Here is a 27960-nt window from a genome sequence, read left to right as displayed (position 1 = left end):
CCTCGGCCCCTATCCATTCACAGAACTTGAATTCCCCCGCCCAAGCTCGCTCGGCAGGCCAGAAGCACGCGCACCGCGGCTGCGGAGTTTGTTCGCGGCCTCTTTCCGTTGTTTATGGGCGCTTTGACCCGTTGACAAACCCCTTACTAGGCAAAGGAGTAGGCCTGGAACGTGCCAGCGAGAAGCTCCGTGACCTCTTCGTGGGGGCCTGATGTACGTGATATCTGATGTACTGCTCATGTTTAGGAACAGGGGTTCCCCGGGCCAAAAAAGTTTGAGAACCACTGCTTTAAGGGACCATATCGTAATCCCCTCAAGACCGTGGCTTTCGGGCACAACCTTGTTCACTTCTAGCTTCGAGCGTAGTTCAATTCTACCAAATTTGTGGCGCTGTTGAACACTATGGCGTCATTTGTTTCCAAACAGGGAGAGGTCTATTGTTGGACATAAACGAAAATTATCTAAGCGTGTTGCACTCCTCCGCAGGCAACTCAAGGTCTAACTCAACTGCTCACGTGCGCTGCACCTGCGTAATGCTATTTTGTGTCCGAAGTAACTTGGAAGTAACTCTTACTTTTTTTTAAGTAACTCAGTAACTGCGAGTTACATTTCAGGCTGAAGAACTTCGTTATTACCTTAGTTACATTTTTCACACGGTAACTTAACTTGTAACGAGTTCTTTTTGATGGGTAACTTCTCAATCTATGGTATACAGTCGTCGACCAATAATTAGAACCCCAATTTTTGGGCATGCTCGATTATTCGGACTCGTTTGCGGAACGGCCGCGGAGCTCTTGAGGCTTCGTTTTTAGCCAGCAGCATGTTTCGAAAGGCCCAGCACCTGCTGCCCATCCGCGATTCCCGCAACAGTGCTGTAATGCGGGCTTCACCTGAAGCACGCGTGTGTTAGGTGAAGCCGGCTTGCGGACTTCATGACGGCGGGGCCCCGTGTCAGTGTACAGTGACGAAACGTCGCTATGGGAAATAGAAGCTGATTGTTATCAGACAGAGCTTGAAGTGCGTTAGGAAAGAATCAACAAATTTTTCCAGCCTACTAGTGCTTAGTAAAGTTTATTTCGAAATCGAAATTCGTTTTTTCGGACTGCTCGATTATTCGGACTTTTGCACGATCCCCGCCGAGTCCGAAAAATCGGACGGTGACTGTACTTCTTAGGACGGACCACAGTGAGTAGGGCCCAGAATTTTAGGCGTTCACCTATAAATGCGACACTCTCCGGAATGCCTGCGTTTTCACGGACTCTATTGAATTGCGGCCTTCTTTAGCATTCTTAGATGACGTAACAGCCTTTTTTAAGGGTGAAAGTGCGAGTGCGCGTTTCAGGCTCATGTTGAATGCGGCATGTTGCTTTTCGTTTCTGCGTGTTTGTGCCTTTTGTTCTTTTTTTTTGTGTGTGTGTGTGTGTGTGTGTTTTTTTTTTTTTTTTTTTCTTCAGTATCTTGGTTTGCTAGAAGGGTTAATGCATATTTGACCTAAGGGTTTGCCCTCTCTCTCTTGATCTTTCAAGATCATCGAGACCGGAGAACTAAAAGTATTATTCAATATAGCTAGGGCCTGACTTTTTAGGGTTAAACCCGTATCCGTCCGATATTTACCCCCCCGAACGAAATCCGTAAAATTCGGGTTTAACCCGAATCTACCCGAAAACATCCGGGTCGCGTGGCACACTCGTAAGTGTGCATTAAAATAAAGTTTGATAACATTGCTAAACATTAGTTCCATGTTACAACAAATTTTTATTAAACAAAAAAAAAATCACCCGAATTCCTGACGACAGAATATGCCGTAACGGGATTTAACCCGAATACGCCCGAATTTTCGAACGAAAAATATCACCCGATATTTACCCCCCGAATTTGGCCAAAAATAAAACCCGAAAAAGTCGGGCCCTAAATATAGCTTGCTTCTAGGCCACCTCAGAATTAATGTACCACAAGTCCAAGCTTGTCCCGTGCTGTAGCCTTTAAGTGAGCACATTTTCCTGTGGGTGGAGCATTTTCAAACTCTAGCATATCCAAAGAGCGTACCACATTAACGCGCCTATTTTTGCATTTTATTGCCCGTTCTGGTGTTTTTGAGGGCCTAAATGCCAGTGATGGCCACTAACTACTTCTACAGTAGTTTAACTATAACTACTAACTACTTTGCGATGGAGTAGTTTAACTAGTAGTTCAACTACTTTTCAGTGGAGGTAGTTAAAACTACTTCTTTAACTACTGCAGTGTAGTTTAACTACATCTATAACTACTTAACGTTGTCCATCAACACCAATCCCATTCTATAGCGTTCTTAGACCCCTAAATATGAATCACAAGCAGTGATAAAAGTGAAAATTTAGTACACATGCATGACACAATTGCTCTGCACCTCCGTTCTCATCAAACAAGTAGCTCAAGGTAAAAGTCGGAAGCACAGTCCTGCGGTAAAGCTTGCGGCAAAATCGGAAGTAGTTGGCGTCTGCAGTAACCTAACTACTGTAGTCAACTACTCGAAATAGTAGTTTAACTAGTAGTTGCACACTACATTTCTGCAAGTAGTTGATAACTACTTTTTAGCTACAATCAGGTAGTTTAACTACTAGTTTAACTACATGTAGTTAACTACTGGCCATCACTGCTAAATGCCTGCGTATTTCCATCGTTTTTCGTGCCTATATCAAGGTGACTTCTTCTTCTTTTTCTTCTATTTCTTTTTCTCTTTTTCTTTTTCTTCTCCTCCACCTCGTTTCTTCTCTCCTGTGTTTCGGCAATGCGACGTACGGGACAAGATCTTCACGAAAATTTAGCCCTTAACAGCTGTTGCTGTAAAACGAGCGCGGAGGTGAAGAGTTAAGAGGAAAAGCGAATGAGCTCCTCCGACTCATTCACTGGGTGAATGCCATTTGGTTTTCACCGTGTGCCACGCAACAAATGTCATTCAGTGCATATGTCTCTGGGAATGACATTCAATTCAGCAGGGTAAGAGGGATTCAGCAAGATACGAGGGTGCACTCTGTCACTTAGCGAGTTGATCTGAAATGACCAGTGAAGCGTGTGGATCCAATCTGAACCGAGCAGCGAAACACGCTTTCTCGCGGATAACAAAATGTATGCTCCAAATCGACCAGTCGAATTCGCCATTAGTTCCTTCAACCGCGGCTTTGCGTCCCCTTCATTGGCCGTGTAGCGAAGAGGAAGGATCGTGAGCAGCATAGTTCCATGCTAGCTACGTTACTGTTGATCATGTTGATGAGTTTGAATTTTCACATTTTTCACATTTTATTTCGTGTATGCATTGTAGTGCAGATCATAGATAGGGCCTGACTTTTTCGGGTTTTATTTTTGGCCAAATTCGGGGGGTAAATATCGGGTGATATTTTTCATTTGAAAATTCGGGTGTATTCGGGTTAAATTCCGTTACGGCATATTCTGTCGTCAGGAATTCGGGTGTATTCGGGTGGTTTTTTTTTTGTTTAATAAAAATTTGTCTTAACATGGAACTAATGTTTAGCAATGCTATCAAACTTTATTTTAATGGACGCTTATGAGTGTGCCACGCGACCCGGATGTTTTCGGGTAGATTCGGGGTAAACCCGAATTTTACAGATTTCGTTCGGGGGGTAAATATCGGGCGGATACGGGTTTAACCCTAAAAAGTCAGGCCCTAATCATAGATTGTATCCAGACAGAGGTCCCATAGTTGGAGCTTGTTACGGGATCTCGTGTTTTTTTACAAGTGTAAAAGCAACTCTCGGAATTAGGTGTAACGTGTATTAAGAGAGAAAACAATAATAATAATATTATGGCACATGGTGATTAGCACAGTAGTAATATGGATCTTACAGCTAAGAAATACACTAACAAAACAATTCTGTATGTTCGAGGTTACGATGCAGTGAAAAGGAATTGGTGTAAGGCATTTTTGAATGAATGAAATGAAGATGTATGTGTGTAAGCACGATTTGTGGTATCGTAAGCCGGCTGTGCAGTTTTTTGTGGGTTAGTAGCAAGGCACAGACATGTGTAAGTTTCTCTAGGGGGTTATGTTAAGCGATGGATAGATAGATTTGACACTTTCTGTGCGGTTCATGTGGAGAAAAATTACTGGGGGTTTTCCTCCACTCAGGTACGCGTGGCTTGTACGGGACAAAACTGTCAGTTCTAATTACCCGGAGTGTTCAAATTAACGGGAGTTGCACCGTGGAAATCTGTCAGGCCCTTGTGGCTTTGGGTAAGCGCTGTGCCGTGCAGTGCCCCCAGAAATAGTGCAAGTGAGGATGTGAGTCTGGAGCACGTTACGTAACCACATTTTGGGGAAAAAACTAGGGGTGTGCGAATATTCGAGTTCTCGAATTCGAATCGAATACCAAACGCTCAAACTATTCGATTCGCGAATCGAATATCCAATGTTCGATTTTTCGAATATTCGACTATTCTACGAATATGAACGACACAACCCGAAAGTGGGCTTCACCTGATGCTTCCGTGCATGAGGTGAAGCCTGCTCTATGAACTTGCCCTTGCTGCAGGACCAACACAGGCCGGATGGTGTTTAGTTTAAGATAACGTTATCCAAACTTAGTTTAGTAGACATCGTCTGTGGAAAGGATGGCGCCCCTCCCACATACAATTTAGCGGTGCCGATGGGGGACTTTAATTTGATGTTTGTGAGGTTGCCTTTGAAAAGTTCGGACTCTTGAGTAATGACTACAGCCCACAAACAAGAAGGGTGTTTTAAAGATGTCCTTCATGTCTAAAATTTCAGCAGTGCAACTTCCTCGGGTGAGAGCACAGAAACTAAAGGGTGTTCATGGCAAAGCTGAGGCAGGATGCCAATTCGTTTGTTTCACAAATGGCATGTGGTTGTCTGAAACAATTATAGCCTCATCCGTATAACATGCTACCACCTGACATAAAATTTTTGAAATGAAGGTAACAACTCCAGTAAGTGTAGGCTCACCTGAAAAGCAGGAACCACTCCGATGCAAAATTAAAGAGTATGGGCTTTAAACAGAAGAATTGCATGTATCTCTTCTGACAGTTAATGCCAGAAAAGTTACACTAAAGCCATGGGCCACAAAATGGAAACTTTTAGTGCAAAAGTCTTATATTGTAAATTTTGCACGAATATTCGATATTTGATTCGGTATTCAGAATTTTTTCCCCCATTCGATTCGATTTGACTTAAACTATTCGGATTCGCACACCCCTAGGAAAAACAGTTTTTCTACAACTTTCAGTTAGGCTCTGATATACAGTCAACCCTCGATTTATGAACCTTCGATTTATGAATGCCCTCGTTTTATGAACACTAGCACGAGGAACCAAACTTTTTACATGCATTTTTCCCTCGTTTTATGAACCTCGATATTCGAATAATGAATGGAATTTCTGGGAACCAACTAGGAGTTGCCCATCGTTTTTGCCCTCAATTTATGAACGGATTGTTCCGAGGTCAACGAAAACCTTCAAAGGGATTATTCGTGGTCTTATGAATGATGCATGAACAGACAAAACGTTTTCGAGGTATTGCACCCTCGGTTCTTAACCCCTCGAAATCCGAACAACAAACAGGTTTTTGCAGAAGTGTTCCTGACCTCAATTGACACAGCGGAAGGCATGGTCCAAAGCAAAATTAAACTATTTAGTATTGCATAATAAACAGAGTGTGAATGCGCTAACATCTGTGTTTTGTGAGACTGATACAGCAGAAGGCATGGTCCAAAGCAAAATTACACAATATATGGCATTATAAACACAATCCCAACTCGGAAATACTGTTCCATTTGCTCGATAGTACTCGCTTAACGGAATTTTCGATTTATGAATCCCTCGATTTATGAACGATTTTTCGGGGAACCGAGGGTGTTCATAAATCGAGGGTTGACTGTAGTTTGTAGGTTTGGATTTTTCTTGACGTATCGACGAATCGCTTTCAGGTGTGGGGATGGGTCGACCTCCTCCGTACCAACAACTGAATCATCCCCATCAGCAAGGTGGCCTGTACCCGATGAGGCCCGAGTCATTTCCCTTCATGAGGCCTCCAGTCCCATCGCGACCTGAGCAGAGGGTACCGCCGTTCTCCCAGAATCCAGGGAACGGACGAGGGTTCCAGCGACCCCCTCATGCGTCTCAGACGACATATGCTAACAATGGGCCACATCCTCTGGCACCCGCACAGTTTTCAACGGTCAGTATAATGAGCATGTGTTATGTATAGAACCTGAAGCTTTAGGGTTTCACCCCATTCTTCCCCGAGTTTTGTACCCCGAATTGAAGGTTGCCTCTTTAGGGTGAAACCCGATTTTTACCTGGCAAGTTGCCCTCCCCGAGACGTCTGTAGGAATGCACACTAACTTGTTTGGCAGCAAACGCAGTTACAACATCACCATTTGTACCGAACCAGTTCAGTTAGTTTGAGTAACTGGCCCGATTTCTCCCCGAATTTAGCGTACTGGAATTTTTTTTCACCTGAATTCGCGTGAATTTAATGCGCATGTTTATTTACTCGATTTTTACCCCCAGAATTTTGAAGAAAAAAAAAAATCTCCCGAAAACTTCAGTCTCTACTTATGTAGCATTGGTGGACGTTGTTGTTTCTGCAAAACCGCGCGTTTATGATCTTGAATGAAGTGAAGAGTCTTTTCATGAAGAATACGTCCCAAAGTACATATAGAAATTGTGACCTGCTCAGTAGAATCGGCATCGAGTAAATTTTTCTTTATATGAGAAATAATTCTCTTCGTATTCGAAATTTTCGAATAATGGCACACCTCGAATAAAAAGGAATATAGTAGAACCCCTTTGTAGTAAACTCTCTGGGACCATGATGAAATTTTACTAGATCAGGTGTTTTATTATATCAGGTGTGCCATTGAATGTATGGGATTCTATCGAGACCGCAGTTCTCGTTTACTATAAGCAGAGTTTTACTACAAGAGGTTCTACTGTATATACATTCTGGGCTGTGTGATGCAAATCTAACACACTGTGCGGAATCTGCTGTTTCTCGGTCACAGTTAAATCGACCCCAGCAATGTAAATGGGTTCCAATAACTGAAGGATTGTAGCTTTTGTAACTTTTACTCACACAGAAGCCCTCCTGATTATGTTAACATCTCTTTCTACCCCTCTCATCTTCTAGGCAATGGATCGATTCGTTCCTACCTCGCGGCCTGGACTGGAACCATTTGAGATGCCTCCACCTCACATTGACTTTGGGCCAGGACGAAATGGAGAGTTCCCAGTGAGTACTTCACACTGGGCAATAGAAGTATTGGCTCTAATATTTACACCTTGATACCTCGTTAACAGCCACGCCGTGATATCGATCCCTGGGTACACCCCGCAGGCAGCGGACATCATGGCATCGCCCCTGGTATGTTTTCTTCTGTTACTGGATTCGGTGCTCATCACCATGGACAATGTGTGTGTTCGAATATCACGAGTGCTTTGCTTCGGCTTTTGGAGGAATCAGCTTGGAAGATGTGGAAGGTTGTCTCTGGAATATGCAAATTGAAGTTCCAAAATAGAAACGAAAAATTGAGCGGTTCCTTGACTTGTCCTTGAGCTGAAATACTGGACGTGGAAATGCATTGGTCCCATGAAGGGTCATGAAAATGGCTGGTGTTAATGCATTGTCCATGAGATAAAAAAAAAAAAATCAGAATCTTTGGAATGCAAAAAAATCGATTGTGACTGTAATTAACAACTGAACATTTGTATGTCACCTCACTGTGATTCACTGCCCTGCAACGTCGACTGTGCATATTTCTATCAAGGAGCATTTTCGTTTTTTTTTAGTAGCCTCATCAATAATGCTTAGAGCCTAAAGTTTCCAGGAAATATTTTTTTCTAAATTCAGGAGGTAAAAATTGGGTAAATAAACATGTGCACTGTATTCATACGAACTTGCGTGAGAAATCGGGCTCGGTTACTCAAACTAACTGTAGTGGTTTGGTGCAAACGGTGATGTAACTGCATTTTTCTGCCAAACCAGCAAGTTCGTGCATTCCTACAGACATCCCAGTGAGGGCAACTTGCCGGGTAAAAACCATGTTTCACCCTAAAGAGGCAAACTTCAGTTCGGGGTGCAAGTTCGGGGGAAGAATCAGGTCAAACCCTAAAACTTCAGTCTCTAATAACGCTGCAGGCTCAGTGAATTTTTACTGACGTTATGGTGCGTGACTTATCCCAGGTGCTCGACAGCAGTCTCAGCCTTTTGGAAGTCCTCCACACTACACCAACGCCCCACTACAGCCACCGCAGCAGCATCACATGTCTTCACCTGTCCCAGCGCACCCTTTCCCCGTGGTGTCGCAGCATCAGCATTGTCCTCCACCGCAGATTTCCCAGTCTGCTGGCCAACCTCCGCAAGTAATTACCGTAAACTGTTTGATCACCCGTACGTGCACTGGAGAACGCTGAACACTATGCACTCAGTACTGCAGTTCGACATCTTGTGCATATCCGAAATTTAATGCGTACTCCTTTTTCTCTTAACTGAAGGCTTTTGAAGTAAAGTGAATTTATACCACTCATTAAAAATGCCAACTGATTTCCTAAACTCAGAAAATCTGTCAGTGTGACTGTAGTTGTTGGTGAAAGCGTTAATCTCGTTAAATTTTCTCGCGGCTCAGGAGCAGCACTACCAGCATCGCCCGCCGCCCCATTTCCATCAGCAGCAGGGTGCTCCTCCGCAGATGATGCACGCTTCCCACCCGCCGCCACCTCACCCTCCGCACCACCACCACGGGCCACCACCACCTCCGATGCAGCCGCCTCTGTCACCCTCGCATCCAGCTTCCTCCCCCGGGGGAGGATTTGGGGCGACCCCAGTTCCAGCAACAGAGCCCCCATTTGGGAGACAGGTGCGGGGCGTACTGAGGAAAAGGGGCAGCCCTAGCGAAGGGGCGGGACAGGGACCCCTGCTGCCGTGCCCCCAACCCAAGGTTGGGCGAATGGACAGTCCCCGATCCGTGAGTTTGCCTCTCATTCTAAAAGATGGTAACAGTGGCTGGGCTCAGGGTCACAGCCGTTGGCATTTGACATACCTTATTTTCTCGATTACCAGACTTTTTTTTTTTTTTTTTTTTCAAAAAATCCAGTGTTCCAAAGTCGGGGGGTCGTCTTATACAGTCACTGTTTGATTTTTCGGACTCGGCGGGGATCGCGCAAGAGTCCGAATAATCGAGCAGTCAGAAAAAATGAATTTTGCTTCAAAATAAACTTTACTAAGTCCTAGTAGGCTGGAAAAATTTGTCGATGCTTTCCTAACGCCCTTCCAGTTCTGCCTGATAACGTCAGCTTCTATTTCCCGAAGCGACATTTCGTCGCTGTCAGTACGCTGACAAAGGCACCGCCGTCATCGAGTCCGCAAGTCGGCTTCACCTAACGCATGCGAGCTTTAGGTGAAGCTCACTTTACAGCGCGACGCAAAAGCGCTACGACAGACCTCTTCTACTCAGAGGAATGGAAAATCAACAGTCATCACTGCCCTTTTTTTTTTTTTTTTTCTTCAATATTGTAGTTGGTTGATTTCTTTCAATACGAATTTCAGATGATGCCAATGTTTTCCGTCACCCCATGAGAGAAATTCGCGGGTTGGGCAAACAGAGTCCGAAATATCGAGCAACGGAGCTGCACGGCGTCCGAAAATTTTCGACGTTCTTATCCATCACTTCTATGGGACCCGCGGCGGCCGTTCCACGAACGAGTCCGAAAAATCGGTCGGCGACTGTATTCGAATATGCGTGCCACTGCGAAGTCCGGGGAGAGGCAGAAGCGCATGACGGGATCGGCCAATAGCGAATCGCGACCGGTATCACGTGTTACGGTGTCAGTGCGATGCAAATACGGCAATACGGGCACAATGGGGGGGACGGCTGTGGCGGCGTTCATTCTTCATTCACTGTCACGGCGTCAGTCTCCGGCGTTTTGATGAAAAGTCAACACTTTCGTAAATACAGCAACAGTTTAGCGGTGGCAAGGCGCTTTCAAGTATTGGAAATTAGTGTTAAAAGTGGTTAAAACAACAGGGAGAGATCAAGAATTGTGTCAGTGCAGTGGATTTTGGACAGTTGGTGCAATGTGCCTGATGACGATGTCGGGCACATTCTTAAAGGGACTATGAAATTTCCCGAACCCCCATACTTTTTTTGGATGGAAACTGTTCTTCCTGCAGAGAAACTAATATGGCACAAATTTTTCCGGACGAAATCGCTCCACTCTGCGAGGAGCGCGCGCTGGAAATGTCTCTTCCGCGTTCCTCCTCTCCCGCGCATATTTCCCTGCCGATGGTGTAACTGTACGGACCGCTCTTCGGTTCCCCGTTACGTCACCGGTGTTGCACAATGGCAAGTAATGCCGCGAGCTCGCGCTGTGGCTGCCGCCACTGCCGAAATCTGCCGATCGCACGAAAGCTGCTGTCATGGAGATTTCCACTCCCGATGAACGCATACGCGCGATCCTACGGCGCATGCTCCTGGCGGGATTCCTCGGCTCGGCAACACGTCACGATGACGTATTGCTGAGCCGGCCGTGGTCGCGTCAAGTTGCCCGTTGTGTCTCCGCTCGGCAGCTCGTCACGGCGCGGCGCCAGCTGTCCTCCCTTCGCCGCTCCGTTTAAATTCGCTCCCGAGAAATCCGCTCGCGCGACGAAAGTAAAATTTCGGTTCTAGACTCAGAAAAATGTCTTCTTTCGAACGAAACGAAGAAAAAAATCATTTCATAGTCCCTTTAAGAAATATGGTGTATCAAATTTTTTGGACGGAACGGAGGACGACGAGCTGTGCGCAGTTAGCAACAAAGAATACAGTAGTGTAGAAAGTGTCGATAAATAAACAGTATTGTGCGTTGATTCCAACTGATATTCTGCCTCCCAATCCCTGTCAACTTTCTTTCCAAATTTGTGCACCCTAAACTTGGGGTGTCGTCTTATATTTAGGGCCTGACTTTTTCGGGTTTTATTTTTGGCCAAATTCGGGGGGTAAATATCGGGTGATATTTTTCATTTGAAAATTCGGGTTAAATCCCGTTACGGCATATTCTGTCGTCAGAAATTCGGGTGATTTTTTTTTTTGTTTAATAAAAATTTAACTATGTTTGAACTAATGTTTAGCAATGTTATCAAACTTTATTTTAATGCACGCTTACGAGTGTGCCACGCGACCCGGATGTTTTCGGGTAGATTCGGGTTAAACCCGAATTTTACAGATTTCGTTCGGGGGGTAAATATCGGGCGGATACGGGTTTAACCCTAAAAAGTCAGGCCCTACTTATATTCGAGGTAGTCTTAGATTCGAGAAAATACGGTAGGTGCACTATTTCCTTTAACTTTCAAATGTTAAATGCTTAATTTTTTGCGCCCCACGTTGGGCGCCAAATGTGGGATCTGCTCTTATTTAGGTAGCCTATCCCACGACCGTGGGCTATAATGGCCCAGTTCGTTCCCTGCTGCCAACTAAGAATGATTCTGACACGGAAAGTAGAACTTGCATATCGCCCTTTGTTCCTCTTTTCCCCCGCCTCTCACGTCTTCGTCTGAGCACCGACTGACTCCGGGGAGTCGCTTCCCCAAACCCCTCTGTCCCGCTGGTGTTCACGATAACAGGCACCACAAGGTCATTGCGATCGGCCAGGGGGATGCCCCCCCGAGGGGCTGCATTGGCACGCAACCCCACAAACACGCGAAAATTGAGACTCAAGGTTCTAGTTTATCATTGAAACTAAGGAAGGAGGTGCTTTCAGGAGAGTGCTGAAGTAGGTGTGCAGTGCACTTAACCGTGCAGAAACCGAAACGAAACCTGGCACACCTAACGATAGCTAGGCGCGACTGTGTCGTGAACACCGCATTGACTAGTGCGTAGGCAGTTTGGGACGCACAGGGAGAACCGTGGCATGGCTAACTTTTTGTTACGCAGAATTTGGTGACTACGATTTTTGAAAATGGTTTTCACCGCATAAATGCATAAATGTGTGGGCGTGCGCCACAGTAAGCGGGGAACGTGGTACATGCGTAAATGTGGGGCTTTTTTTTTCTGCACACCCCCCGTACTTCGTGGATGTCATCCCAGCTGGCCATGTCACGAGTGTTCGTGTGCGGTGACGCTCTGATAACAACGATCGAATTTCGCGTTCCCTTCAACTGTTAGGAACAGGCTCGGCTTTATGTACTTTAAAGTAATGCCGCAATTGACACGTGTTGTCATGAACGACTTTGGAAGCCATTTAATAGTAAAATGTTACAATTTTATGCACGAAATGTTGTGTTCACCAAGATGGAGATGGCTTACCATTAAATGTAATACTTGACAAGACGACAGTGATGGCCACTAACTACTTCTACAGTAGTTTAACTATAACTACTAACTACTTTGTGATTGAGTAGTTAAACTAGTAGTTCAACTACTTTTCAAGGGAGTAGTTAAAACTACTTTTTTAACTACTGCAATGTGGTTTAACTACATCTATAACTACCTAACGTTGTCCACCAACACCAATCCCTTGTAGTGTTCTTGGACACCTAAACATGAATCACAAGCAATAATAAACTTTGGCTCAAGTCATGGCTACGATCGTCAAATACAAAGCTTGCGGCGGGATTCTTTCTGTGCCTACGCGATAAACTAAGTTGCAGAATTATTTCGCAGCAAATGAGGCTTCACTAGACAAGCATTCAAAGTGAAGATTTAGTACACATGCACGACACAATTGCTCCGCACCTCCGTTCTCATCAAACAAGTAGCTCGAGGTAAAAGTCGGAAGCACAGTCGTGCCGTAAAGCTTGCGGCAAAATCGGAAGTAGTTGGCGCCTTCAGTAACCTAACTACTGTAGTGAACTACTTAAAATAGTAGTTTAACTAGTAGTTGCCACTACATTTCTGCAAGTAGCTGATAACTACTTTTTAACTACAATCAGGTAGTTTAACTAGTAGTTTAACTACATGTAGTTAACTACTGGCCATCACTGCAAGGCGATGAGTTTATTGTTTCTTCAGGCTAAGTAGTACAGAGCAGTCAAAGCTCGCCACTCTGTGTGAGCATTTTCGCTACCGCTCATGCATCAGACAATACACTCTTTGTTGTTGTTTTAAAGGCGGCAGAGAGGGCACTACTATGTGGTTACACGTTAAGGTCGGTGCTGGGTCTTGCGTTAGTGTTAGCCAAAATTGATGGGCCAAGCCATGCAGCAAAGAAATTTCTTGCACTTGGGTAAAGCACGTTGAACTTGAAAAATACGACCTGTGTCCTCTATTCTAGTTTATGGCTCCAAGCTGTCCCTTCAATCTCGAAGGCAATGTGTTTGTTTTGGATATGAAATGGAGGGTTTTCTTTCAGTCGGAAATATTATTAGGAAACAGTCTTCTTTCGACATGTTTATTATTTCGATTATAGTAGAATCTCGGTGGTACGAATCTCACGGGGTCGCGGAAAAAATTTGTATCATCCGAAACTCGTATCAAACGAATTAAACCAAAATAAAAATTGAGGCAAGAAAACAGACAGTGACTGTTCATTTTCCGTTACTGTCAATGAAAGAGGTCGGTTGTAACGCTTTTGTGTCTCCGTTTTTGGCCAATGCTGCCCAAATACGCGAGATGATTCAAAAGACGTAGCACGTGCTTTTCACCCGCGAGTCGCGCGACAGTGGTCTAAAGCGAGCTTCTCCTAAAGCATGCAGGCGTTAGGTGAAGCCGACTTGCGGAATGGTGATGCGTAATGTTGCCACAAGTTGTCCCGATATGTTCCCTGCACGTGTTCTGGGGTTCTGGTCTCTGTTTTCCGCCAGAGCGATGTCACACAGCTTCGCGGTTTATTGTTGCGGGGGGGGTAAAAAGGTCAAAACAGAGATAAGGTGATAAGGTTCCGGGCCTTTCAATCCCTTTGCTCTTATCTCCACCACCAAAAGGAAAGTCATTGCTTGCATTGCGCTACATGATGTAAGGGAGTTCGTGGTGAGGATCGCCCTCCCCTCTCGAAAGACGCAGCAGCATGACTCGCGCGCTCTTTGCGTCACGGGGGAACGACCTCTGTCGCATCCTCGGCTCATTCGTATCATCCGTAAAGGCAAGATAACGCGTTCGTATCGTCCGAACTCTAATACGTGGGAAGAATAGGCATTCCGGCCGGCACCGGAAAAGAATTCGTATCATCCGTGATCGTATCATCGAGATTCTACTGTATTATATTATTTCAACTTCTTCTTATGCACTGCTGAACTGTGTTTAAAGCGTTACGTTGTTTCTGTAGAGCCGTCCACCGATGGGCCGTACAGTCAACAGTTCAAACATCAAAGAAGTTCCTATTGTGGAGAACCTGCCACCTCCAGAGCCCGTTAAGGTCTCCCTACCGAAGGAAGTGGAAGAGGTAATGTTTTCTCATCTTTTTATTTTCTTATTTTTTTTTTTTTTTTTGAAGAAGTTCCTAAATCTTTTCCCACTGCTGAAAGGAGCATGGACAGGTCGAAAAAGTAAAAAAAGACACGTCAGCGGGAGTAGAAGTTAGAATTGCAGGCCCTGGGATACACGTTTGCACAAAACGTACGAGCGCTGTGCACAATCTTAGTGCGCAAGCGAGCCTTTAGTGTCGCATCACATTCAACAAAACGACCTCCAAAATTCAGTAATTTATTCCGATTCGCTAAGCTCTGTGCGTGCGCTGCTTTCATGCTATGACAGCAGGAATCACCTCTTCAGGCGGGTACGAGCGCTTGCGACCCAGCTTCGTTCCCGAAGCTTTTCGGTCTGTCTCTGCTGGGTCCCCAGCCACACTGGGATCCCGGGGAACGAACGAGCCGACCGTGAGGCTCGACGAGCGTGGGCACAAGAGGAGTCAGCTCTAGGACTACCATACCAAGACATCCTGCCAGTGTTAAAGAGAGCGATGTTTTTCATTCGAAAATTCGGGTGTATTCGGGTTAAATCCCGTTACGGCATATTCTGGTCGTCAGGAATTCGGGTGTATTCGGGTGATTTTTTTTTTTTTAATAAAGATTTGTCTTAACATGGAACTAATGTTTAGCAATGTTATCAAACTTTATTTTAATGCACGCTTATGAGTGTGCCACGCGACCCGGATGTTTTCGGGTAGGTTCGGGTTAAACCCGAATTTTACAGATTTCGTTCGGGGGGTAAATATCGGGCGGATACGGGTTTAACCCTAAAAAGTCAGGCCCTAACTGTTCTTAGCATACATTCATACAATACATTCTCGGCATTCAATGCTGAATGCAGGTGGTCAATGACCTGATGTCACATCATGCCAAAGTAGCTGGGAGAGACCTCGGGCGCTGTGCTTATTCTCATACACCAAGGGTCGATTCACACGATGCAATTCTCGCTGCAATTTCGTTCCAGAAACGGTTGTGCGCAATTGAAGTTGCATAGAGTAGGCTCCTTTCACAACACAAGCAATCACCATATCGTAGCGTTGAACGAAATCATCAAATTGCACGAGAGCGAGAACTGAAAAAAATACGATTGACAAGAGAGAAACTGATGTTCTGAGGCTGGAACAACATACAAGGGACAGATACAAACAGGCCTCAAATTGCCTAAGAAATCAACGATGGAAGATGAAAGTCACTGAAAAGGTTAGCCAGCTGTAGGGATCGAACCCACATCTTCTGGATTACCTGTCCCTTGTATGTTGTTCCAGCCTCAGAACATCAGTTTCTCTCTTGTTCAACAGGTGCCGCTTGCGTCGATTTCCGTCGTATGAATGTGTGTATGAGTGAGCAAAAAATGTAAGAGTGAAAGGAGGGTGAGTGAGAGTGAGTGGCTGGTTTGTCGTCCCTTCAGATGACGCACCCCGAAAGTCGCTGGAGAGGCGTGTTAGCTTAGCTCAATTGGTAGAGCCCTGGACCGGTAATCCAGAAGATGTGGGTTCGATTCCTACAGCTGGCTAACCTTTTCAGTGACTTTCATCTTCCACGATTGACAGTTTGTAACGGCTCGTGAAATGTGTTACGTGAGCCGTCGGGCCAGCTTCCATGCTGCTACGACGTTCTTGTCTGGGCTGCAGAATTTACGTCTCGGAGGTAACGTCCAGGCAGGACGCCACTGTGATTCGATGTCTTCGGAGAAGGGGGCCAAGCAATTGACAGGTTGCACCTAAAGATGGCCAGAAAAAAATCGCTCATGGGGCGATACGTCATGCAACTCTTGCAGCCAGGTTGCACAACCCAGTTGCGTGCCACTGAAGTTGCATCGTGTGAATCAGCCGTAATTCTCTCCAGGAAATGTGCACTATCCGAAGCAAATATTTTGTGCGGCAATTCCCAAATTAATTTGATCTCATATCACAACAGTAAAAAATATGAATGTTTGAGATACGTCCCGTGCTTCTTTAAAAGTAGCCCTATTTCCTTCCTCCTTTCTTTTTTTAGTGGCCGTACTGACTCATAATTAGGGCCTGACTTTTTAGGGTTAAACCCGTATCCGCCCGATATTTACCCCCCGAACGAAATCTGTAAAATTCGGGTTTAACCCGAATCTACCCGAAAACAACCGGGTCGCGTGGCACACTCATAAGCGTGCATTAAAATAAAGTTTGATAACATTGCTAAACATTAGTTCCATGTTAAGACAAATTTTTATTAAACAAAAAAAAATCACCCGAATTCCTGACGACAGAATATGCTGTAACGGGATTTAACCCGAATACACCCGAATTTTCACATGAAAAATATCACCCGATATTTACCCCCCGAATTTGGCCAAAAATAAAACCCGAAAAAGTCAGGCCCTACTCATAATCTAATGTGAATGACAGTACCACTTGAAACTTTTGCAGGGTGGCACAAGTTATGTTCTCAGAACTTAGAATCCGCAAAGTTTTACTGGTTAACTTCGATCAGAGAAGATGCATCCTAGTGTTTCACCTGTCAAACTTTTGTGGCCCTATGTATTTGTCTTTACTGTATAACACAACTTTTGTGGGAAGAAATTTGACACCTGTTGCGGTCCTGCGCGAGACTTACAATTTTGCGACTTGATAGTGTTTTTGCCATGATGGTGTTCCTGGCATGATATGTGTGCATGTATACTGGTGTACTGTATTTACTTGCATAATGAACACGAAACACACAAGGATATAGCGCTATGGACTGGTGAATTTATTAACGGGGCAAAAAAATTACAGCAACACGTATAAGTGTTGAACAAGAAAGAACTGATTGTATGTGATTGTCCCTTCTATGTTGTTCCAGCCTCAGGACATCAGTTCTCTATTGTTCAACAATCGCCGCTTGCGTCAATCCCTGTCGTGTGAATGTGTGTATGAGTGTGCAAAAATGTAAGAGTGAAAGGAGGATGAGTGAGAGAGAGTGGCTGGTTTGTCCCTTCAGATGGACACACCCTGGAAGTCCCTGAGAAGGCGTGTTAGCTTAGCTCAATTGGTAGAGCCCTGGACCGGTAATCCAGAAGATGTGGGTTCGAGTCTTACAGCTGGCTAACCTTTTCAGCGACTTTCATCTTTCATCACATATAAGTGTGCTCAGGTACAGTGAGTCAAATTTAATACCATCCAGAGCACCAGTCTTGGAACAAAATAAAATGGGATACATTTTAGTTTTAAAAAAATTAATAGTGGATTAAGTCTCGTGTCGTGACCTTTTGCTTAAATTTTAGCCATGACCCATGGCACGAGTGATGGCAAAGCCACGATTATTTTCACTTTTTGGTTATTTGAAGTTTTGCCAAGGCACACGTAGCTCAAGCAGTTGGATGCTACTTGTAAGTAACGTTTGACCCTTCGCACGATTGCAGGATTCAGCGACACTCGAATTGCGCCGTAAGATCGAAGAGCAAAAGAAATTGCGAGAACAGGTCCTGCGCATCAAAGCGGAACGCCGTAAGCTAGCGGCCATGCAGAGGCAGAGGGACGTTATGGAGAAGAATCTGCATAGCGGTATGGGAGATACCGCTCAGAAGAGCGACAGTGCAGGTTTGTGTCTAATACTCACGAGAGTTGCGTTAAAAATGAGCAGGCTCCCGTAGCCACTTCAGTGAAAAAAAAAGAAAACGGACACGAGTTTGCAAAACTCGTAGGACCCTATATGGCTAATCTGGGTTAAAAGTTGTTTTTGTCCTGCAGTTTGCATCATTGTCACTAATAGTAAAACCCAAAAAGCACAGAAAACGAACTTGCCATATTGTGAATGCGGCCACTAAGTGAGGCACTGGAGAATTGTAGGAGCATTGGCTGAGCACACAATGCGGCTGTTTCTCACCAGTTGTTCACCTGAAATGCAAGAAGTGATTTAAAACATGAAAATCTGTTTTTCCACCATATATCTTCCAATTTTACAGTGAAACCCGCGTATAACGATATTGACGGTAATCGCGAATTCCATCGTTATACGGAGTACATCGCCAAACGAGGGCTGACCTAAATAGCGCGTCCCCTGCGTGTAGCAAAAAAAAAACAAACAGAAACAGATGCTAAAAAAAACAAAACAAAAAACGCGAAGCTGTGTGACATCGCAGTGGCTTGGGAAAACAGCGATCAGAACTCGTGGAGGGAACGAGACAACATAGCAGGACAACTTCTGGCAACACTACACGTCACCATTCCGCAAGTCGGCTTCACCTAACGCCTGCATGCTCTAGGAGAAGTTCGCTTTAGAACACTGTCGCGGGTCGTGCGGGCGGAAAGCACGTGCTAGGCCTTCTGAATCATCTCGCGAATTTGAGCAGCATTTGCCAAATACGGAGACACAAAAGCATTACCACCTACCTCTTTCACTGACAGTATTGGAAAATGAACAGTCGCTGTCTATTTTCTTGCCTCAATTTTTATTTTGGTTTAATTCTTTTGATGCGAATTTCGGATTACACGAATTTTTTCCGCTACCCCGTGAGATTCGTAGCATCGAGTCTCTACTGTATCTTATCGGTTTACGTGCACGGGACAGCGTCCAACCTCGTTATATGAATACTCGGAACCACGGTCTCCATCGCTATACGCGGGTCGTTTCCCCATAGAAACAATGTATATTTTGACGGTAAAATCATGAACCATCGCTTTACGAGGGATATCGTTATACGCGATATCGCTATCCGCGGGTTTTACTGTATTTTATTTTGCCGCTCCCGAAATAGATTCGTTTTCGCTCCCGAAATAGATAGATTGTTTTCGCTTTGTTTTTTTCCTCCAATTTAAAACAAATAGCATGAAAACTGGAAACAGGAGCGTCCAAAGTACACTCCAAACGAACAATGCAGCCATTCCTCAGTCTCCTGTTGATTGTTGTTCTGTGCTGAACACTATTACTACAATTTTTGTTGCGCAACTAATGTCACTGTTATCAACGCAAAGCAACTGTGCTGTAGACAGGGTAAGGAGGTGAACAGATAGAGAGAGGATACCAGTAAGGAGGGGGTGGCAGGATGAGGGAAACGTTGGCGGTGGAAGTACATTGGTCCTACAAGGGAGTTTGATGAAGCTACTAGTTTTGTCAAAAAAATTGGGTCGAAAAAAAAAAAGTCACAATTTACGCAGTCAGAAATATCGAGCAGTGACTGTGCTTCCCCAATACAGGGCGACAACATACATATTTATGTAAAAATGTGTAAAGAGTGAGCTCTGCACTATCAAGATTTCAGAACAACAGAAAAAAATCACGAGATGACAACGTTGATGTTGTACCATACCGGTAACACATTTTCGAAGTGGAGGTGAGAAACATACGGTTACAAGAGACAGATTTCGAATTTTGTTTTGGTGAACACAAGGGGGGTAGTGCCATGATCTCTCTCATGTATTTTCAAACAGTGTTCATTCCAAAGAAGATCATTTACAAATGATCTCATTTCTCACCTGGTCTCCTTTCTACAGCTGTTGTAGCGGAGGCCACAGCAACAGCTGCTCCAAACAAACAGCAAATTCTGCCAGTACAGCGAGTACAGCCGCCAGAAAAACCAGCAGTTAGCGTCAAGCAACGCCTGGGCCTGAAACCAAGTGTGCAGCAAGACACTCCCAGTCCAGTCGTGGGAGGCCCAGTGAAGAAGGTGGTGATAGTGCGAAGAAATCCGTCTCAGCAGCCAGCCATTCCGCAGCAGAAGCTGCCGAACCGAAATGTCATATCTCTGTGTCCGCAGGTGAGGAAGATGCTGGAGAATTGTTGTAACTGTCGCGGCGCATGAGCAACAGCGTGGTCCACTTTAGTAATGCTGTTTGTATTTGTGATTTAGCCGCCACCGTTTCTGGTCGTTCTACGCACTGAAAGGTCCCTAGGTGCTTTTATTACGCACAAAATGGAAAGCTACATTGATGCACTTGCATATGTTTGTGACAGTATTTAAAAATTGCCAGATTTTCTATTGTATAACTAGAGCCTGAAGTTTTAGGGTTTTACCCGATTCTTCCCCGAATTTGCCCCCCGAATTGAAGGTTGCCACTTTAGGGTCAAACCCGATATTTACCCGTCAAACTGCCCTCACTGGGACACCTGTAGGAAGGCACTAACTTAATTGTTCCGCAGCAAATGCAGTTACATCACCGTTTGTACCAAACCACAACAGTTAGCTTGAGTAGCTGAGCCCGATTTCTCCCTGAATTTAGCATATTGGAAGTTTTTCCACCCGAATTCGCATGAATTTACTGCACACGCTTACTTACCCGATTTTTACCCCCCAAATTTTGAAAAAAATATTTCCCGAAAACTTCAGGCTCTATGTATAACTAGGGCCTGACTTTTTCGGGTTTTATTTTTGGCCAAATTCGGGGGGTAAATATCGGGTGATATTTTTCATTTGAAAATTCGGGTGTATTCGGGTTAAATCCCGTTACGGCATATTCTGTCGTCAGGAATTCGGGTGTATTCGGGTGATTTTTTTTTCATTTAATAAAAATTTGTCTTAACATGGAACTAATGTTTAGCAATGTTATCAAACTTTATTTTAATGCACGCTTATGAGTGTGCCACGCGACCCGGATGTTTTCGGGTAGATTCGGGTTAAACCCTAATTTTACAGATTTCGTTCGGGGGGTAAATATCGGGCGGATACGGGTTTAACCCTAAAAAGTCAGGCCCTATGTATAACATGCACTGCAGGGTTGGAAGTACTGGCACTAATATTACGCAGATATCTTCAGTATGGCTTTACGGAAAGCATACAAAACCCCCGTGCATTATGCCGCTTCTGGGGCCCGCACGACCCAAGGCCCGTCGTAATTATATAAAGAAGAAATACTCGGACTATGGTATCGATATGTGAGGTGGGGGGCCCTGAGCACGAGGACCACCCCTCAATATGCTTGGGCGTACTACTCTGAAACCCTCTGTTATCGTCATAGGTCGACTTGAGCGTAGGCTTTCCCAAGACTGTGAACTGCAATTTACTTTTACAGGGTCCAGGAGTTCGGCACCCTCTGCGGGGCAGAGGTGGGATCTCTGTGGTGGGCCGGGGAGCAGGGCGCAGTGTTGTGCGCCCCTCGTTACCTCCACAGCAGCAGCAGCAGCCACAGTGCGCCCCGAATGTGGCGAAGAAAGTTATCAAAATCGTACCTGCAACCAGGGGTCGCATACAGGGGCCTTCAGTGCGAGGGGGTGGAGGCGATGTTGCACAGGTTAGATGACTGTCATCTTATGACCTTTACCCCATTAAGTCCCTTTTGGAGATTCCTGTGCCAACGTTTCTTGTAGGAGGGGTATTCAGAAACTAATTTTCAATTTATTTATTTATTGGCCGTTTTATTTTCACTGGGTTGCAAGCTACTTTTCCACACAGTTTACACCATTTTTGAGGTGTTTGTCATAGCGAGACACAAATTTGTGCATACCCAAATGATGCTTCTATCAAAGTAAAGTGTTGTGGGCTAGATCATGATGTCACTGTTTCCTTCACATCATCTTCAGCATTTTAATTTATTCCGTGTTGGAGAAAATGGTGGCCACGATGAGATGTGTGAGATAGGGAGGGGCCTGGTGTTAAAATGTGTTCGTTGAGCACCAAGTGCATGACACATCGAAATTAAAAGGCAGTCTGACATTTATAACAGAGGCTTGGACACCAAGGGGGACACATACCACCGACGACGCAGGTCCTTGTCAACAACTTGTCTGCCTCAACCACTGAAGCACAGCTCAAGCAGCTGGGAAGCACTTGTGGAGTGATCACTGTGAGTGGCTGTTCACTTAGTTCATACTTCATACTTTTCTCTCTTTCCTTGTCTGTCTGTCTGCATGGTGAGTGAATGTGTGTGTGTGAGAGAGGGGTGGGGGAGGATGAGTGAGGCTGCCTGAGCCCCTGACAACACAATTGACCGTACATTGGTGGCTTGCAAACACTGAATCTCTCAGCAATGTGTATGGGTAAGGCACTGTGTTTTTGGGGTAAAACCCATTTTTACCCCCCGATTTGCATCATCGTCACTTCGGGTAAAACCCGAAAGCTAACTTGGCAAGGCGCAAATTCAGCCGCCAATACCGGCACTAGAGGACGCTATGTTCCGCATCTCATGTTCATGTAAAACGTGAGAAGCACTCCTTTTTTTTTTTTTTTTTTTTTTTTTTACCATACTGCATGATTTTACCGTTTTACGGCCAATGCAATAACGCCCAATTTTTACCCCATGATTTTCAAAAAATATGAAACCCGAAAACACAGGGCACTATGTGTGGGCAGTGCCTGCGTTTTTTCTTTGGTCTCTTAGGCACGATGCATTGTGATAGAGTCCGATACTGAAATTCCTCGCTGAAGTAGATCTGATGAATGATGTCAAGTGCTATTTATTTTGAGCACTGATAAAGAAGGCTAGGAGGTGAAACATCACTCTCTCTCCCACGACCAGAGACTGTATTAGGAGCAGCTCGAGCCCGCAGCGTCATCTGTTGCACGAGGACGCAAATCTTACGAAGCTTGCGGTGATGTGATGCTGCCGCTTGCTCGGGCGCTGTTCATCGTCTCCTTGCTCGATACCGTTGGCGCGGCGGTTTGCATTTGCGTCTCCCAGTGCCTCCAGCTCATGTAGGGTGGCTTTGGGATGATCGAGCAACATGCACTCCTTGCAGGCGGGTATGCTGCTCGATCAAGAGAAGTAGCTCAAAAGCGGACACACAGTTTTCGAATAGTTCTGGAGCATACTGCAGTGCTACTCTGTTGGAGTGCTTCGGCCCGATCGCCATCGCAATCACCATCACCATCATGGTGGGTCTGTGCGTGCGTGTGTGCGACATGGAAATCTTGCACTGCCGTAGTATGGTTCGTGCGGAGGACTAGGAGATGCTTGACGAGCCACTGGCAAAAAGGAGAAGTGCCACATGGAAATGCTCTTGTCTACTTCATAACCGCCGTAACATGTAAAACGTGTGGCGCAACACAACACATGCCGACTGGATCGGCTTTCAACGTTTATGAGAAGGAGAGGGAACAGTGCAACAGACACAAATCAGTGAAAGATGACTGACATGATGCAGCCCAAAAGATCGACTCCCGGCGCGGAGAAAAGGGGCACTGGACAATCAAGCTAAAGTTGCGCTAATGGTCGCAGTCGACTTGCAGGCGTCCTCACAGTGCAGTTCTCAGCAGTATCTCTCTGTGCGAGGCACATCGGCATCAAGTGAGCGTCTCTTCTCTGTGTCGGGAAGTCGTCGCCACCTGTCTGTCTTTCGTACAACAGCCTTTTTCTCTCTCTCCCAATGTGACGTTCTCTGGTCCCGCGCCCATGCTTGCTGCCTTGGAGACTTTCACCTCCTAGCCGTATTTCTCTGTTGCACCATGTAACTTTGTTCACATCACAGCGCCCGGAGAAACGTGGACAAGTGCCGATGAGCGCTCGTTAGCGTATTTGTGCGTTACCTTTCTTTCATATTTGAATGAGCAGTGCATATTGAAATTCTTTCAACAAATGGAATACACTTATAAAGGCACTGAAAATTTATGTTGGAAATGTGTGAACCTTTGCACGCGCAGGTTAATTATCTGCCTGTGTTTGCCTACAAGGACCTTTGATGAGCTGGGGCACTCGCGTGCCGTTTAGATGTTGACTAAATTTTGGGATGCTCTTGCCAGGGTATAGTGCTGGACCGCAACCAGAGAAGAGCCGTGATTGGCTTTCAGGATCAGCAGCAGGCCTTTACATTTCAGAAGAAATACCAAAGGTGAGTGAATTGATCGAGTAAACAGTGAAGATTAAATAATCTTGTCTAACAGACATTGCTGGTGATCACTTCGCTAAAGCCTGTACCCCACAACACGCTACAAGTAACAAATTCGATGGTGGCGCCACTACTCAAGCGACAAGGAAGCTCTGTCATAGCTACAAAATCTTGCATCTACTCCCTGTAGATATTTGTCACTTCTCACCAATGACTGTTGCCTGGCGCATGCCCAAATCCGCTAGATTTGGCGGTATGTAACTGGAGCGAATGATAAATCATAGAGATGTGGGGGCAACAGCGTAGCATGGGTGGAAAGTCAGCATTATTACAATGGAATTTCGAGCTAGTAGATTGAAAGAAGCCGTTTGATTCTGTGGTTATCGCGCGCGACCACAATCAATTGCACATTGTGTGGAAATGGATAGAACTACAGCGCCACCACAGACACACATATCATAACTAGAGCCTGAAGTTTCGGGGTTTAACCCGATTCTTCCCCGAATTTGCACCCCGAATTGAAGGTTGTCTCTTTAGGTTGAAACCCGATTTTTAAAGGGGCGCTAAAATGCACAAACAAGTTCACTTCAAGTTACGTTACACGCTATGTTAATTTTCGACCCTGTTATCATAATCCAAAACTTGGCTTCCGTTACGGATCTACAATCGAAATTATATCAGACTCTTTCTTGCTTTGGCGCTAAACAGTGAACGTCATTTCAGCTCGTGCCATGCTGCGCAGGCCGCGTCATGGAGCAGTCACTGTGAAAAACATAGTGCGCGTTGCAGAGCGGACCGGCGTTGCTGTCCGAAGGACGTGAAGATAAATGTTGTCAGTGGAACATTCGTGAGAACCGCTGTGGGCTACAACTCAGTGAATCGGCATTGAAAAATGCAGCAGTGCGCATATACGGAACACTACGATCAGACCCATTCCAGATCCACACGGCCACGATAGGTATGCGGGCGCTTCCCCTGCTGTCTCATCGGATGCCACCAGCCTTTGCCTCCTGGAGGTCCCGTTCGTTAGCGCCATAGACGGCTCTGTTTTCATTGCGTTTGTCTTCTAAACCAGTGGTTCTCAAACTTTTTTGGCCCGGGGAACCCTTTGGACCTAGCCAGAAGGACAAGGGAACCCCTGTTCCTAAACATGAGCAGTACATCAGATATCACGTACATCAGGCCTCCACGAAGAAGTCACGGAGCTTCTCGCTGGCACGTTCCAGGCCTACTCCTTTGCCTAGTAAGGGGTCTGTCAACGGGTCAAAGCGCCCATAAACAACGGAAAGAGGCCGTGAACGAACTCCGCAGCCGCGGTGCGCGTGCTTCTGGCCTGCCGAGCGAGCTTGGGCGGGGGAATTCAAGTTCTGTGAATGGATAGGGGCTGAGGCGGCAGCCTTCTCGCGGAACCCGGGAAGGCAGCTCGCGGAACCCCTGTGTTCCGCGGAACCCAGTTTGAGAACCACTGTTCTAAACGGTGGCGCTGCGTCAACTAATTTTGCTCGCATGACACTAATCGAAACATGGACTTTCATTTGAGAGCAAGTTGTTTTTGCATTTTAGTGCCCGTTTAATAGCAAGCATAACCGGGTATGACCCTAAAAAGTTGGGAGCTAGTTATATTGCGTAGTAAAAATATGCATTGTTTTCATCCTGTTTTGCCTTGACAAAACAACACCACCTTTATTTAAATCATGATTAGTGGGGAGTTTCACCGCCACTGTACATACCTAGGGCCTGACTTTTTCGGGTTTTATTTTTGGCCAAATTCGGGGGGTAAATATCGGGTGATATTTTTCATTCGAAAATTCGGGTGTATTCGGGTTAAATCCCGTTACGGCATATTCTGTCGTCAGGAATTCGGGTGATTTTTTTTTTGTTTAATAAAAATTTGTCTTAACATGGAACTGATGTTTAGCAATGTTATCAAACTTTATTTTAATGCACGCTTATGAGTGTGCCACGCGACCCTTATGTTTTCGGGTAGATTCGGGTTAAACCCGACTTTTACACATTTCGTTCGGGGGGTAAATATGGGGCGGATACGGGTTTAACCCTAAAAAGTCAGGCCCTATACATACCCTGCCCCATTGCTGGCCCTAGTCACTTTGCCTTTGACTAAGCCACGGATTTGCTCTGCACTAATTTGCTCTGCTGTAATGTTGTTTACCCGTTACTTTCTAGGCACATGTTTGACCTGTCCATGATCCAGGTGAGCCTTCTTCCACCCTGAAGAGGAAAACTACAGAGTTGGGCCGTTCCTCACCTGACAAAAAAGGTCGTCGTAGCCAGTTCGTCGTCTTCAACATGGAGGAGGTAGGGCCGTCTCGTTCTCTACTGCATTGGACTCCACCAGTAGACATACGAGGACCTGCCCAGTCGACGTCTGCTGCTGCTTCTCGTGCCGTCTGGTTTGCTAAACCGAAAAACACTCGAGAGACACACTAGAGCCCTTTTTTGCGGTTTCCAGCATGTCCCAGTTTTCTGTGTCACCCGACTGTTGTCCGGTTGTCGCGGAAGGCCGTGGCTGCCTGCCAGCCACTGTTTCCGCTTGGTCATCATGTGACACGGTACACTTCACAGTTACACGATTTTGAGAGCTGCTGCACAGTTGAGTGGTTAGAACTCGATACGAAGTACCTCGGTCGACTGGGGGTGCTTGAGCTGTAGAAGAGCGCCCGAAGTTTTTTTTTTTAATTTTCCATATTCTTTTTATTTCCTACGGGGGTTTCCTCACTTCATTGCATTGCGGAGAAGAAAGACTCAGGTGACGGTGTGCACCTACAGCCAAGCTGTAGCAGTACTGCATATCAGAGACAAACTGAAAAGTCTGCAAGATTTTCGGAGTTTCGTTGGAAGATCTTCCCTCGTAGCGGTCAAGGTCGTGCCATGAGGATCTCGCACTCTTTCCTCATTCGTTTTCTGTAGTTCATTAAAGGTACGAGTGTCAAACAATCACCGATAACGTTTCAGCATTTCATGGCCACGGGCGTGCAGCCGATTGCTTCCGCCCGTCTCCGCGGGTCACGAGAGATGCGGTCCTTCTGCAATGGAGCTGTACTAGGAGCCCTCTCGGGCTGGCAAATTCCTCATTCTTGCTTTGCCAAGGAGGTACGAAATCCCCGCTCCCGTTTAACGAGTTCTTTTACGAGGCTTCAGACGTTGTTCGTTGCACCAAGACGGGGCCATCGCGGAAGAGTTCACAACATCATCCACAGCCATTCAGTTTGCGGTGGTTCACCGTAGGAACTTCTGGCCTATAGCACTTAAACGCTTCCAGCTTTGTCGAGAGACCACGTTACTTTAGGTCTTTTCGATATGGCTACACTTGCTGCACTAGTTCCAGGAAGCTCTGCAATGGCGCCACGACGAGTGTAGTTCCGGCAAAGGCAGTTCATGCATAGCTTCAATGCTAGTGAGTGCTCCATGGTCGCTTTCAGGACGAAAGAGTGAGTACGGAAGCCTTGTCATCTACACTTCACGTTGCCTCAGTCCTGCTCCTTGTGTTCACACTGTTGATTTTTGTTTTCATATTTTTTTTGTCTTTTACGACGACGACGTTCTCTTCTACGCCGCCGATATGGACCCGTAATATTGTCTGCTTGACGTAGTTGCACTCTTGCTGCACATCCTTTCAAGCAAGTGCAGTCCGGTCGTGAGCACGTCCAGACCTAGGTGCACACTTTTACATAACCTATAGGAAAATGCATAGAGTGTGCAGCATTATTTGATACTGCAATGCGCTGCACTGCCTGAACTGGTGCAGTGAGTGCAGCCAAGTCGAAGGGGCCTTTTAGTGTAATGACGCAGGTGGCATCAACGAAAATTAAAAGATGGCAGTTGGAAAAGTAGTAGGCAGT

The 27960-nt window shown here is 45.6% G+C and overlaps 1 protein-coding gene across 1 annotated transcript in view; it reads left to right on the top strand.

The window, feature by feature from the left end:
• The window catches only part of LOC135366492 (RNA-binding protein 33-like), a 32349-nt gene extending 5291 nt beyond the window's left edge, over nt 1–27058 (top strand). Inside the window, exons 4-15 of the mRNA XM_064599204.1 lie at nt 5937–6187; nt 7142–7243; nt 7312–7375; nt 8195–8373; nt 8637–8975; nt 14248–14364; nt 17766–17943; nt 19837–20099; nt 21352–21570; nt 22003–22122; nt 24015–24103; nt 26285–27058. Coding sequence (XP_064455274.1) covers nt 5937–6187; nt 7142–7243; nt 7312–7375; nt 8195–8373; nt 8637–8975; nt 14248–14364; nt 17766–17943; nt 19837–20099; nt 21352–21570; nt 22003–22122; nt 24015–24103; nt 26285–26333 — 1970 coding nt within the window. The 3' untranslated portion in view covers nt 26334–27058. The remainder of the gene's footprint in view (nt 1–5936; nt 6188–7141; nt 7244–7311; nt 7376–8194; nt 8374–8636; nt 8976–14247; nt 14365–17765; nt 17944–19836; nt 20100–21351; nt 21571–22002; nt 22123–24014; nt 24104–26284) is intronic.
• Nucleotides 27059–27960: the final 902 nt, after the last annotated feature.

The sequence above is a fragment of the Ornithodoros turicata genome, chromosome 8, assembly GCF_037126465.1.
Source record: "Ornithodoros turicata isolate Travis chromosome 8, ASM3712646v1, whole genome shotgun sequence".
NCBI classification, from domain to species: Eukaryota; Metazoa; Arthropoda; class Arachnida; order Ixodida; family Argasidae; genus Ornithodoros; species Ornithodoros turicata.
The sequence above is the reverse complement of the archived record's forward strand: the minus strand, read 5'-3'. Positions and strand labels throughout refer to the sequence as shown.